At 38.6% G+C, this 15,226-nt stretch overlaps 2 protein-coding genes across 6 annotated transcripts; both read left to right on the top strand.

Annotated features, from left to right (window-relative positions):
• The first annotated feature begins 66 nt into the window (after nt 1–66).
• Nucleotides 67–3,074, top strand: LOC137710538 (chaperone protein ClpB1-like). Of its 5 annotated transcripts, none has more exons than XM_068449588.1 (7): nt 67–249; nt 735–1,256; nt 1,370–1,508; nt 1,614–1,971; nt 2,060–2,339; nt 2,423–2,620; nt 2,712–3,074. In XM_068449588.1, the coding sequence occupies exons 2-7, from the start codon at nt 768–770 to the stop codon at nt 3,057–3,059; spliced, it is 1,812 nt and encodes a 603-aa protein (XP_068305689.1). In that variant the 5' UTR covers nt 67–249; nt 735–767; the 3' UTR covers nt 3,060–3,074. The 5 variants fall into 5 exon arrangements, with proteins under 5 accessions (XP_068305689.1, XP_068305690.1, XP_068305691.1 ...); XM_068449589.1 differs by having other exon boundaries at nt 735–931; nt 1,103–1,256; nt 1,370–1,971; XM_068449590.1 differs by having other exon boundaries at nt 735–931; nt 1,103–1,211; nt 1,370–1,971.
• A 2,116-nt stretch (nt 3,075–5,190) lies between these two features.
• Nucleotides 5,191–8,688, top strand: LOC137710540 (chaperone protein ClpB1-like). Its single transcript, XM_068449592.1, has 6 exons — nt 5,191–6,373; nt 6,507–6,688; nt 6,815–7,437; nt 7,525–7,804; nt 7,888–8,085; nt 8,176–8,688. The coding sequence occupies exons 1-6, from the start codon at nt 5,221–5,223 to the stop codon at nt 8,476–8,478; spliced, it is 2,739 nt and encodes a 912-aa protein (XP_068305693.1). The 5' UTR covers nt 5,191–5,220; the 3' UTR covers nt 8,479–8,688.
• Nucleotides 8,689–15,226: the final 6,538 nt, after the last annotated feature.

Below are 15,226 nucleotides of genomic sequence, written 5' to 3' on the forward strand. Positions count from 1 at the left end.
CTCTGGAATATTCCTGATTCGTCCAGACTCTGGTACGTCCTCCTTTTAATCTGTCCCCCACTCCCCCACTCCCCCAAGCATCCGTCAGAAATTTCAGAACGTTTCGGCTTCCCGTCTCTGTTGATCTACAACCAACACAGAGACCAAAGCAATCGATCAACCAGAAGAAATACCAAATCAAATTATTTAAACGCAGTTGTATATTTATCCGCCCTTGTTGCATAAAAGCTTCAGCTTCCTCCTTACAAGGTACGTCCAAGATTTCTCTTTCTTTCTGTGAATCTTTGAGTTTTTAGAGTTGCTTTGGGTTTTTAGAGTTGTTTTCATATGGGTTTTTGGGTTTTGATCGAATTTATATTTGTTAAGTTGCATGGCCTCTGCATTTCTTAAATTTTGGAAAAAGAAACGAAGAGGTTGATGAATTTCGTAAACTGGGAAGAATATGATCAATGATTCTACGATTTATTTGTACGCTCTGTTTTCGCACTTCGATATTGTTGATTTGAATTGAAAGGTACCCCTATAGAGAGTTTTAATTTTAATTTGAACTGCATGTTTGTTTTGATGGGTTGAATTGAAAAGAACCCAGATAAAATAATTTAATTTTTAGTTGAAATGAAAGAAATCTAGATTGGAAGTTTTAATTTTTAGTTGAATTGGAAATTACCCAGGTGAAAAGCTTGAATTTTTATCACGATTTTTTTTTTCATTTTCTCACACATGATGTTTTGCAGTGTTTGTTAGGTATCAATAAATTGGTAAAGGAAATGAATCCTGATAACTTTAATCACAAGAACAATGAGTCTATTGCCAGAGCTCATGGCCTGGCCATGAAAGCCGGCCACTGTCAGATCACGCCGCTCCATCTTGCAACCGCATTGACATCTGATCTCAGGGGCATTTTCAGCCAAGCCATCGCCAATGGCGCTGGCAATCCCAATGCTTCAAAGTCCGTAGAGAGGGTGTTCAACCAGGGACTGAAGAAGCTTCCATCTCAATCACCACCCCCGGACGAAATCCCACGCAGTTCATCCCTCATCAAAGTGATTAAGAGAGCACAGAAGGCGCAGAAGACAAGAGGGGACATACAATTGGCCGTTGATCAGTTGATTCTCGGTCTTCTCGAGGATTCCCAGATTGGGGACTTGTTGAAGAAAGCCGGCGTTGCTACGGCCAAAGTGAAATCTGAAGTTGAAAAGCTTCGTGGGGAGGTAGGGAAGAAGGTGAAGAGTGCTTCAGGGGATACTGCATTTCAGGCATAACTTACGATTTGAGAATATTTGTCTGATGAAGTCGCAGATATTTTTTTCTATTCAATTTCTTGATGGTTCTTGTTCTTACGTTGGTTGTTCTACCATTTAATTCTCAGGTGCAAAAAGAGCTCGATGAACTGAAAGGCAAGCGTCAGCCACTGGTGATGAAGTGTAGAAAGGAAAAGGAAAGGGTTGATGAGCCTCGAAAGCTTGAGCAGAAGCGTGAAGAGCTCTTTGCAGAGGCTCTAAGAGAAGGTGATTTTCGTAAGATGTTTAATTTGAATTGTAATCTGGATGTAAAAACCACCATTGCAAAACCTGAAGGTAGTACCGACGAAAACTTGATTTTGACGGAGACAGTTGGACCAGAACAAATTGCAGAGGTGGTAAGCCGTTGGACTGGCATACCTGTCACGCGGCTTGGCCAGAGTGGCAAAGAAAGGTTAATTGGACTTGGGGAAAGGTTGCATGAGAGAGTAGTGGGGCAAGACCAGGCAGTTAAAGCTGTTGCCGGGGCGGTTTTAAGGTCAGGAGCAGGGTTTGGAAGGCCACAACACCCTATTGGTTCCTTCCTATTCTTGGGTCTAGCTGGTGTTGGTAAAGCCGAGCTTGCGAAGGCACTTGCTGAACAACATTTTGATGACAAGATCGTCAGAATTGACATGTCCGTGTATATGGAACGACATTCTGTTTCGCGCTTAATTGGCGCTCCCCTTGGGTAAGTGCGTTTGTAGTTTTCTTCACTCAAGCATGTTTGGTGAGCTCAGCTGCAGCATTATGAAATCTGACTCGTTCATATTTTACAGGTATATTGGTCGCGATGAAGGCGGGGAACTCACAGAGGCCGTGAGGCGGAGGCCTTACTGTGTTGTATTGTTTGATAAAGTGGAGAAAGCTCACCCCGCCGTTTTCAACACTCTCCTCCAAGTCTTGGATGATGGAAGATTAACTGATGGACAAGGCCGTACAGTTGATTTCAGAAACACGGTGATCATCATGACTTCGAATTTGGGAGCAGAACATCTCCTCTCCGGTTTGATGGGCAAGTGTTCGAAGCAGGTTGCGCGTGATCGAGTTATGCAAGAGGTATCATCTTTGGTTACCCTAATTCTGAATTATCGTGCTTCGCTTGGTTCTTTGAATACTTAACAAGTTTGTTTCTTGAATAGGTGAGAAAGCACTTTAGGCCTGAGCTGCTGAATCGTCTCGATGAGATTGTTGTGTTCGATCCTCTTTCTCCCGATCAACTGAGGAAGGTTGCCAGATTGCAAATGAAAGATGTTGTAGTCCAATTGGCTAAGAGGCGTGTTGAGATGGCAGTTACAGATGCAGCGTTGAATTACATTCTAGAAGAGAGTTATGTTCCCGTAAGTATCAGTTTAGCGAATCCAAAATCTTTTTGTGCTTTACTCCTGTATCATATGTAATGCTAAACAAGTACTCTTTTTCCCTTTCCAGGTTTACGGTGCTGGACCTATTCGGAGATGGATCGACAATAGGGTGGTGACAGAGTTGTCGCTGATGATTGTGCGAGAAGAAATACGTAAAAACTCGACCGTGTTCATAGATGTAGCACCAACGGGAACCGGGCTGGTGTACCGGGTTGAGAAGAACGGAGGGCTTGTCAATGCGGCGACAGGGCAGAAGTCGGATGCAGAACAGGCTGTTAAGGGAGGAGTTTTCGAAAAGAAAGGAAAAAGGTGCACACAAACCAAAAGAAAAGAAGGAAAAGAAGAAAAAGAAAAAGAAGAAAGAAGAAGGGAAAGGATGTCACGGCAGGGGGGCCAAAAAGATAAAAAAAAGTAAGGGAGTTGGGGTGCTGCCACGTGGCAGCCTAGCGTAGAGAAATAAATTAAATTTTCAGATCTTGATTGTGTTACAAAATGAGGACCAAAGTGATAATTCTATAAACTTTTAGGGAGAATTTCAGAATTATCTTATAAGCAGGGGCGGGTGTAACATTTAATAGGATATACATGTCTTTGAAATTTTTATTAAAATGTGGATGAAAAATAGGACAATGGGGTGAGTTTAATAGCTCTCTTTAAATAAGGGTATATTCGTCTTAATATTACATAATTACCACTTTGCCTTCTATTATGTAAATATACTGTATCAAAAGTGAAGGTAAAATAGGAAAAATGAAGATATGATTGTTATTTTGTCAAAATGTATAAAATTACTATTTTGCCCTTCTCATGTCGTGTTTAAAAGTGAGGGGCAAAATTGAAAGAAAATTTGGCCGAAACTAACTAAAATGATCTGTTTATTTTGGTAGGGGATTAACAAATTAGGCATTAAGTAAGTAGACTGCTTGCTAGGATGGATAAAACACTTTCAACAGCTAAAAGCTTTATACAAATTCGCCACAGCTTTTTGAAATCCTACGTAATTCCTCTTTATTACACCATCATTTTCTTTCCATTCAACAACATGAGATTCTCCATCTTTGCTTATCCCGCATGAAAAGAGCCTCAATTGCGTTTAATGTAAAGATTGAATTTTCTTGTTGCCTGGAATAACATTTGAAAGCAGTGGTATACCAACCTGTTACCATCTGCATTTAGAAAACATACCTTAGTTGCAGAAAATTAACTTCTCAGCAATGCAAAAACAACCGCTGCTCAAACGGAAAACAAAATCAGAAATATATCTGTGATCAAAATCACTGCAAATCAGACATAAACAAACGCAAAAACCGCGAAATATTCCGGACTTAACGGATTGAAAAACAGCAACCCATATCGAAAAATACCCAGTTATCACAAATATAACATCTGGAACTCAAAAACTTTAAGAATGAATGACTACACCCCTCCACAACAGCCGGCAAAGTTTTGGAATCGAAGCAAAACCCAAATCCAAGGAAAAGTTTTACGGAACAGTTTCCTGCATCAAGTGTTTTAACCATAAGTCTGATTCGTAATTTGTGTTGTGATGCGAGTATGGACAATGAGACGTCATATGTCAACCTGATCTACATGAACATTAAAATAATTTTAAAAAATTGATTAGTTAATAAAAATTTTAAAAAAGTGGCTGCGTAATTAGTTACGTTGGGTCCCGCGGAACTTACTCGATGATACTTGATACGTCCAAAGCCGACGTTTACATTTAAAAAAAAAAAAAAAAAAAGAAAAAGAAAAAAAGAGAACATTCTGGAAGTTACGAAAAATGCCCTGGAAGCTTCCCGCTTCGTCTAAACTCTGGTATGTTCCAGTTGCTTTCGTGTCGGCCCGTCGTTTCATCCTCCTTTAAAATCTCTCCCACTCTCCGGAGCATCCATCAGAAAATTCAGAACGTTTCGACTTCTCGTCTCTGTTCATCTACAACCAACACAGACAAATCAAAGCAATCGATCAACCAGAAGAAATACCAATTCAAATTCTTTAGACGCAATTGTATATATATACCCGCCATTGCTGCAGAAAAGCTTCGGCTTCCTCTTTACAAGGTACGTCCAAGATTTCTCTCTCTTTCTGTGAATCTTTGAGTTTTTAGAGTTGCTTTGAGTTGTTAGAGTTGATTTTCTTACGGGGTTTTGGGTTTTGAACGAATTTATATTTGTTAAGTTGCATAGCCTCTGCATTTCTTAAATTTTGGAAAAAGAAACGAAGAGGTTGATGAATTTCGTAAACTGGGAAGAATATGAATTGAAAGGAATCCAGATAGAGAGTTTTAATTTTAATTTGAACTGCGTAGTTACCCAGATGAAAATCTGAATTTCGTAAATCGAGAAAAGTATGAACAATGATTCTACGTGTTGTTGGGTTGAATTGAAAAGAACCCAGATAAAATGGTTTAATTTTTAGTTGAAATGAAAGAAACCCAGATTGGAAGTTTTAATTTTTATTTGAATTGGAAGTTACCCAGATCAAAAGTTTGAATTTTTACGACGATTTTTTTCATTTTCTCACATATGATGTTTTGCAGTGTCTGTTAGGTATCAATTAATTGGTGAAGGAAAATGAATCCTGATAGCTTTACTCACAAGACCAATGAGACTCTTGGCGGAGCTCATGGCCTGGCCATGGAAGCCGGCCACGCACAGATCACGCCGCTCCATCTTGCAACCGTATTGGCATCTGATCCCAGCGGCATTTTCCGCCAAGCCATCGCCAACGGCGCTGGCAATCCCGATGCTCCAAAGTCCGTAGAGAGGGTGTTCAACCAGGCCCTGAAGAAGCTTCCATCTCAATCACCTCCGCCGGACGAAATCCCCGCCAGTTCATCCCTCATCAAAGTGATTAGGAGAGCACAGAAGGCACAGAAGACAAGAGGGGACACACACTTGGCCGTTGATCAGTTGATTCTCGGTCTGCTTGAGGATTCCCAGATTGGGGACTTGTTGAAGGAAGCCGGCGTTGCTACGGCCAAAGTGAAATCTGAAGTTGAAAAGCTTCGTGGGAAGGAAGGGAAGAAGGTGGAGAGTGCTTCAGGGGATACTACATTTCAGGCATTGAAGACTTATGGACGGGACCTTGTTGAGCAGGCTGGGAAACTTGACCCGGTTATTGGCCGTGATGAGGAGATAAGGAGGGTGGTGAGGATTCTTTCGAGGAGGACTAAGAACAATCCGGTTCTGATCGGAGAGCCGGGAGTTGGAAAAACTGCTGTGGTTGAAGGGCTGGCTCAGAGGATAGTGGGTGGGGATGTCCCTAGTAATCTGGCTGATGTGAGGCTCATTGCATTGGATATGGGAGCTTTGGTGGCCGGGGCTAAGTACCGAGGGGAGTTCGAGGAGCGGCTGAAGGCCGTTTTGAAGGAAGTGGAAGAGGCTGAGGGGAAGGTGATTCTGTTTATTGATGAAATTCACCTTGTTCTTGGCGCTGGAAGGACAGAGGGGTCTATGGATGCAGCCAACCTGTTCAAGCCAATGCTCGCACGGGGGCAGCTGAGGTGCATTGGCGCAACAACTCTTGAGGAGTATAGAAAATATGTGGAGAAGGATGCTGCATTTGAGAGAAGGTTCCAGCAGGTTTTCGTGGCGGAGCCTACTGTTCCGGACACAATTAGCATCCTTCGAGGACTGAAAGAGAAGTATGAGGGTCACCATGGTGTTCGAATTCTGGACAGAGCTCTTGTTGTTGCTGCACAGCTTTCTAGCCGGTACATCACAGGTATGAATTAAAAATAGCTAATAATTGTGGTCAATTTTCTGTGTTTAGGGATTGTGAAGCATTTGATTTTGAATTTAATTTTGTGTAAAATTTACTTGGTTCTGAAGTTTTCCTCCTTCCTTTTGCTTTATAGGGCGACATCTCCCTGACAAAGCGATTGATCTAGTTGACGAAGCTTGTGCGAATGTGAGAGTCCAACTCGACAGCCAGCCTGAAGAAATTGATAACCTCGAAAGGAAGAGGATGCAGCTGGAAGTTGAGCTTCACGCACTTGAGAAAGAGAAGGACAAAGCTAGCAAAGCTCGTCTTGTCGAGGTGATTACTTCATCCATAGCTTATGATTTGAGAATATTTGTCTGATGAAGTCGCAGGTATTCTTTTCTATTCAATTTCTTGATGGTTTTTGTTCTTACGTTGGTTGTTCTACCATTTTATTCTCAGGTGCGAAAAGAGCTCGATGAACTGCGAGACAAGCTACAGCCGCTGGTGATGAAGTATAGAAGGGAGAAGGAAAGGGTTGATGAGCTTCGAAAGCTTAAGCAGAAGCGTGAAGAGCTCTTGGTAGCGTTAGCAGAGGCCGAAAGAAGATACGATTTAGCTAGGGCCGCAGACTTGCGTTATGGCGCTATTCAGGAGGTGGAAACCACCATTGCAAAACTTGAAGGTAGTACCGACGAGAACTTGATTTTGACGGAGACAGTTGGACCAGAACAAATTGCAGAGGTGGTAAGCCGTTGGACTGGCATACCTGTCACGCGGCTTGGCCAGAATGACAAAGAAAGGTTAATTGGACTTGGGGAAAGGTTGCATAAGAGAGTAGTGGGGCAAGACAGGGCAGTTGAAGCTGTCGCGGAGGCGGTTTTAAGGTCAAGAGCGGGGCTAGGAAGGCCACAACAGCCTACTGGTTCCTTCCTGTTCTTGGGTCCAACTGGTGTTGGTAAAACCGAGCTTGCGAAGGCGCTTGCTGAACAACTTTTTGATGACGAAAATCTGATCGTCAGAATTGACATGTCCGAGTATATGGAACAACATTCCGTTTCGCGCTTAATTGGCGCTCCCCCTGGGTAAGTGCATTTGTAGTTTTCTTCACACAAGCCTGTTTGTGAGCTCATCCGCAGCATTATGAAATCTAACTCATTCATATTTTACAGGTATATTGGTCACGATGAAGGCGGGCAACTCACAGAGGCCGTGAGGCGGAGGCCTTACAGCGTTGTATTGTTTGATGAAGTGGAGAAGGCTCACACCGCCGTTTTCAACACTCTCCTCCAAGTCTTGGATGATGGAAGACTAACTGATGGACAAGGCCGTACAGTTGATTTCAGAAACACGGTGATCATCATGACTTCGAATTTGGGAGCAGAACATCTCCTCTCCGGTTTGATGGGCAAGTGTTCGATGCAGGTTGCGCGTGATCGAGTTATGCAAGAGGTATCATCTTTGGTTACCCTAATTCTGAATTATCGTGCTTCGCTTGGTTCTCTGAATACTTAACAAGTTTGTTTCTTGAATAGGTGAGAAAGCACTTTAGGCCTGAGCTGCTGAATCGTCTCGATGAGATTGTTGTGTTCGATCCTCTTTCTCGCGATCAACTGAGGAAGGTTGCCAGATTGCAAATGAAAGATGTTGCAGTCCGATTGGCTGAGAGGGGCGTCGCGATGGCAGTTACAGACGCAGCGTTGGATTACATACTAGACGAGAGTTATGATCCCGTAAGCATCAGTTTCGCGAATCCAAAATCTTTACTGCTTTACTCCTGTATCATATGTAATGCTAAACAAGTACTCTTTTTCCCTTTCCAGATTTACGGTGCTAGACCAATTCGGAGATGGCTCGAGAAGAGGGTGGTGACGGAGTTGTCGCGGATGCTTGTGCGAGAAGAAATAGATGAAAACTCGACCGTGTTCATAGATGTAGCACCAACGGGAACCGGGCTGGTGTACCGGGTTGAGAAGAACGGAGGGCTTGTCAATGCGGCGACAGGGCAGAAGTCGGATGTGTTGATCCAGGTCTCGAATGCCAACGGGCCAAGGTCTGATGCAGAACAGGCTGTTAAGAAGATGAAGATTGAGGAAATTGATGAAGATGTTGACATGGATGAGTAAACCTTCTGTCTTAAAACTCGTGAAAAGATGGTGAAAAATACAGAACAGTTCCGGCATCAAGTGTTTTAAGAGTGTTTTTTTTGAGTTTCTCTTGTATGATCAAAACTCTGCATTCGTAATCTGTACGAAAAATTTTCTCTTGTGCTTTTGTGTATCTTATGCGGCCGGAATTTTGAGTCATAATTTTGTTATTGGACTTGACAAAATTTAGTTATGTCTATTTGTTATTGGACTCGATCAAAGATTTAACGACTAAAATTCAGTTTATGTTATATGCAGTCCACCTTTTTTTAGCTGGATTTCCTCACACTTGAACACAACAAAGGGACCTTATTTGATTAAATTAATAAAATTAGAAGCAAGTTAATTTCATTAATTCCCGTTATAGCAGAATTAAGTTAATAAACAAATGCTCCACCACTTGTGTGGCTTCATTAATTCTTTTGAGTTTTATTCTTGGAAAAGTATTCTTCAAGCGGGATACTTAACGTGTTAATTACAACACTGAACGAATTGATACTCACAACTATTACGACACCGAATGAATTGTTTATTTTGTTGTCAATTGTATGTCTAGTGATTTGGTCCCACGAGAGCAGCATGAAGCAATAAGTGAAGGAAGATGAGTCGCCAATGCTACATAATATCCAATATTCCGTTGCTTAGAGTTTTTAGATACGATCAAAATTGTTATGAAAAATGTAGATAACTCTTTACACGCTCATTGACGATTTCAAAGTATCGACGATATCAACACATATCAGTACCATCTTACGACATTTCGACATCGTCTAACCCCAACACCGCCCCCCCGGGCTCCCAAAAAAAAAAAAAAAAAAAAAAACTCCAATTATGGGCTAAAAAAAGTCATAGGGAGAAAATATATCTCTGGACTAGATTTCCTTTAGGATTTAAGCCTGATTTAAATTATTTTGGACCCACCAAACTGTAATATTTCAAATATATATATTTTTTTTTACTTATAATCTAACTGCTATGATAAAATAAGATCAAATCCAATAGTAAAAAAAAAGATTTGACGGTCCAAAATTAAATCTAACGTTAAAAATAATTTAAGAAAATAATTTAAATCAAATTTAACTTAAAACTTTATAAATACCTATGTATTTGTATGATTTTTAATTACTTATTGGAATTTAAATATTTTTAGACAAAAATGTTCATAAAAATAAATTAAGATAATCTACATACATTTTATTCAAAAAAAAAAAGTTACTAAAAACAAAAAGTTAGGCTAAAATCATTATTTAATCATCACGGGCAAAAATTTTAAGCCACAAGGGTTAGAGCAGAAAAATAATTTCTGGTGTATGTCTTAAAAATTTTTGGCTTAAATTTTAAAGCTTTATCTCCTAGATGTGTTGGTGGGCTCCTTTTTTATTAGAGAAATGATACAAATAAGATATGTAATATGTGATAAGTGTAGTATTTGATCATTACAGGTGTTATTGGATTTCTTGTTTGGGTTCATCATCTATTTACTGTGGGCTTGTACATTGATACCCATGCCTACTTTACCGCAGCTACCATGATCATAGCCAATTTTTTTTTTATAGGATTGATACGACCATCCTAAGTACCTAACCTAATGGGTTTGTTAAATCTTAGCGCAAACTCTCTACACGATGATTCAATAAAACTTTATCAAACTAAGTCGAGCAAACTCCAAACAAATATAAAACGCATGAATACAAGTTATGCCTTGGAATGAGAGACAATTCCATTGAGACGTCGTAGTTGAAGCCTCATAACCAATTAAAAGAAGGGAGCTTTAATGAAAAAGATTTAGCTTAAGTTTGTTTTAACAAAAAACCATCTAATTAGTTAATAACTTTATTTAATGTAAAAGGCTTGAAAGTTAATGAAAAAGACAAAATACAAGATGGTAAAGACAAAAATTAAAGCCTCATGAGTATAAAAGCATCAACAAATTTGATGCTTGTTAATGGTTGGCTCTATTCCTTTTTCCACTTTATTTCTCTTTCAAATTTTTTTTTTTGTGAAAATAAATTCTGGAAGAGGCCAAGTGGGGGAGATGTGATGATGATTATCCATTTAATCATCTTGAATAATTATGTTTATTTTTTCTTAGGTTAACCATAAAAAAATTATACTTTGAAATTCTTCAAGAAAAAAAAAAAATCAAATAGTTAAAATATTTCTATAAGTAAATAAAGTTATCAATTATAAACACATGAAAAGTCTCCAAAATGTAAAACCCTCAAAATGAACATTATTTCTAGAACTGAACATTACCACTGTTTTTAGAACTTAGCACTGACACTACCACTATTTCTAGAACTAAACATTGACTTTTTGTAGAACTGAACAATGACTATTTTTTAGTTCCAGAAATAATGTGAGTTATTTTAGTTTAGTTTCAAAAATAGTGTTGGTTATTTTGCTATAGTTTAAAAAATAGTGTTTATTTTATTCCATTTCATAAATAGTGTAGGTTATTATGGTTCAATTTCAGAAATACTGTGAATTATTTTCCTAGAATTTCAGAAATAGTATGAGTTATTTTGCAGTAATTTCAAATTTGTGAGTTATTTTGGTTTAGTTTCACAAATAGTGCGTAATTTGGCTGTAGTTTTAGAATTAGTATGGGTTATTTTGGTTCAGTTTTAGAAATAGTGTGAGTTATTTTGGTTCAATTTTCAGAAATAGTGCGTAATTTTGTTGTAGTTACAGAAATAGTGTAGGTTATTGTGATTCAGTTTCAGAAATAGTATGACTATTTCTAACTTGTTTTTTTTATATATATAAAAAAAAAAAAAAAAAACTTAGAGCAATGTATATATGTATGAAATAAAAGCACAAGTCTTAACCAAAGAAAAAACCAATCAATCTCTTAACTTTTTAAGTTACACAAGCTATACTCATCCGTTTACTAAGGGAAAAAAAAAGCTATACTCATCATAGTTTACAATTATAAATGCAGATCAAAGTAAAAACAAAATTGATTGTTTAAAGAATACTGGAATATGAAAGGACCAATTGATTAATGCACGAGACGAAAAAAAATTGATCGAATGTAGCAACCAAACAGAACCACAATGTGATAAGCTACGATAAAATGAACTCATTTGATATAAGTTGCTTTCTACTACATCCTACAAAACTCTGACATGTGCAACAAGATTACATTGATCTTCTTCACCAATTCATATGATCCACAATCAAAAGACGAAGCAATTCTTATAGGTAGGTCTAATCTAAGGTTAAATAAAGTTCGTTCATTATAATCTACTGAATTCTGAATAAACAAATACCAAATTAGTGAGGCAGGGTGTTTTGGTTCAAGATCATAAAAATTTTCAAGTTTCGAACCCGAGTTTATATTTTGAAACCTCGTTGTTTTAGGGATCAAAATTCAGCTTATTAGTATTAAACGTTGACAAAATGTTGCATGCTTCACACTGACTTTGGTTAGGGCATGTTGGATGAAATTTTTGTATTGATTTATATAAGGAATTGTTAATAGCACTCTAAAGATCTCATTCTACACTCCTTCCAAGTGTATTTTTTTTTTCTTCTAATTATAGAAAGTTTGGAGTGCCAAATGAGATTTTTGGAATGCTAATAATAATTCGCTTTATATATATATATATTATGTTAGTGGGTTAATAGGGGAAGCCTAATAATCTAGGAGTGTGTTATCCACATATCTCTTTTTATTTCTCACACTCTTTGTTAATTTATGTTCGTTGATGTTTTTCAATTCATCCGATTCGATGGCCATAAACCAAAAAGATGTGGAAGAAGTAAAAAGAGGTGTGTGGATATCACATCTATAATCTAGTGACTTTGGCCCTTGCCATTCATGAGATGCCAGGTAGCAAGCAACAATTGTATAATATGATTGAATCTTTTTTTTTTTTCCCCATATCATATTCTATGCTTTTAAATATAAAATAAGGGTTTGATATGAGTCGGGTTGGCCTTTTGGCCTTTGTGTGGAAAATGGTGCTGATTACTGCAGTCGCAAAAATGGAAGACTAACATACGGAAAACTAATGATAGGAGTCATTTAGTATTACGATTAAGTGATATTAATTTTTACTTATAAATAAGAGATTTTAGGTTCGATTTTTACCAAAAAGATAAATTTGAATCACAATGCTAGTGTGACATCCCACATCGCCCAGGGGAGTGATCCTTAAATGTATATTCCCATCTCTACCTAGCACGAGGCCTTTTGAGAGCTCACTGGCTTCGGGTTCCGTAGGAACTCCAAAGTTAAGCGAGAAGGGGGCTAGAGCAATCCCATGATGGGTGACCCACTGGGAAGTTGCTCGTGAGTTCCCAAAAACAAAACCGTGAGGGAATGGTAAGCCCAAAGCGGACAATATCGTGCTACGGTGGTGGAGCGAGTCTGGGAAGTGATCTACCCCGGGCCGGGATGTGACAATTTGGTATCAGAGCCTAACCCTGGTCGCGTGTATGCCGACAAGGACGTCGGGCCCCTAAGGGGGGTGGATTGTGACATCCCATATCGCCCAGAGGAGTGATCCTTAAATGTAGATTCTCATATCTACCTAGCACGAGGCCTTTTGGGAGCTCACTGGCTTCGGGTTCCGTAGGAACTCCGAAGTTAAGCGAGAAGGGGGCTAGAGCAATCCCATGATGGGTGACCCACTGGGAAGTTGCTCGTGAGTTCCCAAAAACAAAACCGTGAGGGAATGGTAAGCCCAAAACGGACAATATCGTGCTACGGTGGTGGAGCGGGCCCGGAAAGTGATCTACCCCCGGCCGGGATGTGACAACTAACTCATTGTGCAGCTAAACCTACTTTCTTTTCTTAGTATAAATAATATCGTTTGTTTTTGTAAAAAAACAACCGAAGAATTAAAATTTGTCAGGTATAAAACTGGAAATTCATTAGGGTATTTTGGTCGGACTATATTGATTGAACTGATTTAGATTGAGCCTTGTTATAACTATTAAATAAAAATTTTACATAATTTTTTATTAAAATTTAAAATGTTAAAGTCCCAATCATTATTTTTCTTTTGAAATAAATAAATTGTCTTCGAACAACGTGATCCAAGTTGAGCAAATTCAATTGTAGTTGCATTGGGACATTGTAGTTGAATCCACGTGTTCCATATCTACGTGTTCAGCCTGTAACCACACTTCCAACCAAATATGGGAAAGAGATCTTTTGTCCTGTAAAAGTAGCTTTCTGAATCTTTTGTACTGTGTTTGTAAGTACGCTGTCATTGTAGGCATCCGTGCAGGGACATCAGTCCGATCGTTTAGTTAGGTAGCCCCTAAAGAACGGACACCATGACTGAGTTATTCTTTGACGTGGGTGATTGTAAACCAGCTTCCCTTGATTATACGTACCATGTATGAGCTGAAAAGTTCTATTAGAGCAACTTCACCGTTGCAAAGGTTCTTTAGGATTATTCAGTATTTAATCCATCCAATAAATATTAATTATCTTTAATGAACAGTAACTGCATTTTACATCTCCATCCCTATACTAAATAGTCATGGCAATAGATAATAAAATATTAGTATTTTTATTTATTTATAAAATAATACAAAATAATTTTATTTGTAATTTCGGATAAGATTTTTAATCATTCTCGTTGAGCCACATGTTATTATCTGAAAATATAATTATTGGTGATGGATTTTGATAAGATTTTTATCCAATACCATCGTACCATGTGTCGTTATTTTTTCAGAATCGTTGATGATAGATTTCCGATAAGATTTTTAACCAATCACGTTGCGCCACGTGTCACGTCTATTTACAATCTTTGAGGATAGATTTCGATCAGATTTTTAACGAATGACGACATGCCACATGACATTATCTACAACCTAATCCTTTCTAAATCCTCGATATAATCCACCATTCATCCTTAGAAATCTCACACCAATTTTCTTAAGATCTCTATCATTATTCATAGTTGCTGCTTACTTCTTACAATGTCTTATTCTTCAAGGATGATGTGGGAAATCGATCAGCAAGAGGAAGAATTGTTTAACCAATAAGAAGGAATGTTCAATCTCCAAGTGCCCCAAAATGAGATGGAAGAGGATGATGAGCATAGAATAGGAGATGATGAAGCAAGAATGGCCAGAGCCTCACATTCTCGTCGAGTCATCCAAGCTGTGGCTCAGATTTGCAGGTCCAGCTGTTCCGCAAACCTTGATAGAAGTAGGCAACGACAAGGTACAGATCTCTTAGACGATTATGTTGTTCATAACAGTGCATTCCCTGATACGTAATTTAGACGTCGTTTTAGAATGGAACGATATTTGTTCAACAAAATCATGATTATTGTTTGTAACCATGATTTTTACTTTGTGCAAAAGAATGATGTTTTTGGTGTTATGGGTCTCCTTTCTGAGTAAAAAATTATTGCTACCTTGCGGATGCTTGCATATGGAAAATCTACAAACCAAGTGGATGAGATAGTAGATAGCTTTTGGGTTTGGAACTTTCGGAATAAGCACCACATGCGTGGAATTAATACGGTTAGGAATGAGATGTCCCATCATAAGGTCCTCAATCAACCCATTGACTTCAATCATAAGATGATCCCAAAAAGATTGATAAAATAGCCCTAGAAACCATCAGGTCTAGAGCCTTGAGTCTCCCCATTTGAAAAACAGCCACCTGAATCTCCTCAGTTGAAACCTGTGCAAGAAGGGATGCATTCATATCATCCGTCACTTCAGGCTGAATGCAATCTAAAACTGTGCC

The sequence above is a fragment of the Pyrus communis genome, chromosome 12 (genome assembly GCF_963583255.1).
Source record: "Pyrus communis chromosome 12, drPyrComm1.1, whole genome shotgun sequence".
Lineage (NCBI taxonomy): Eukaryota > Viridiplantae > Streptophyta > Magnoliopsida > Rosales > Rosaceae > Pyrus > Pyrus communis.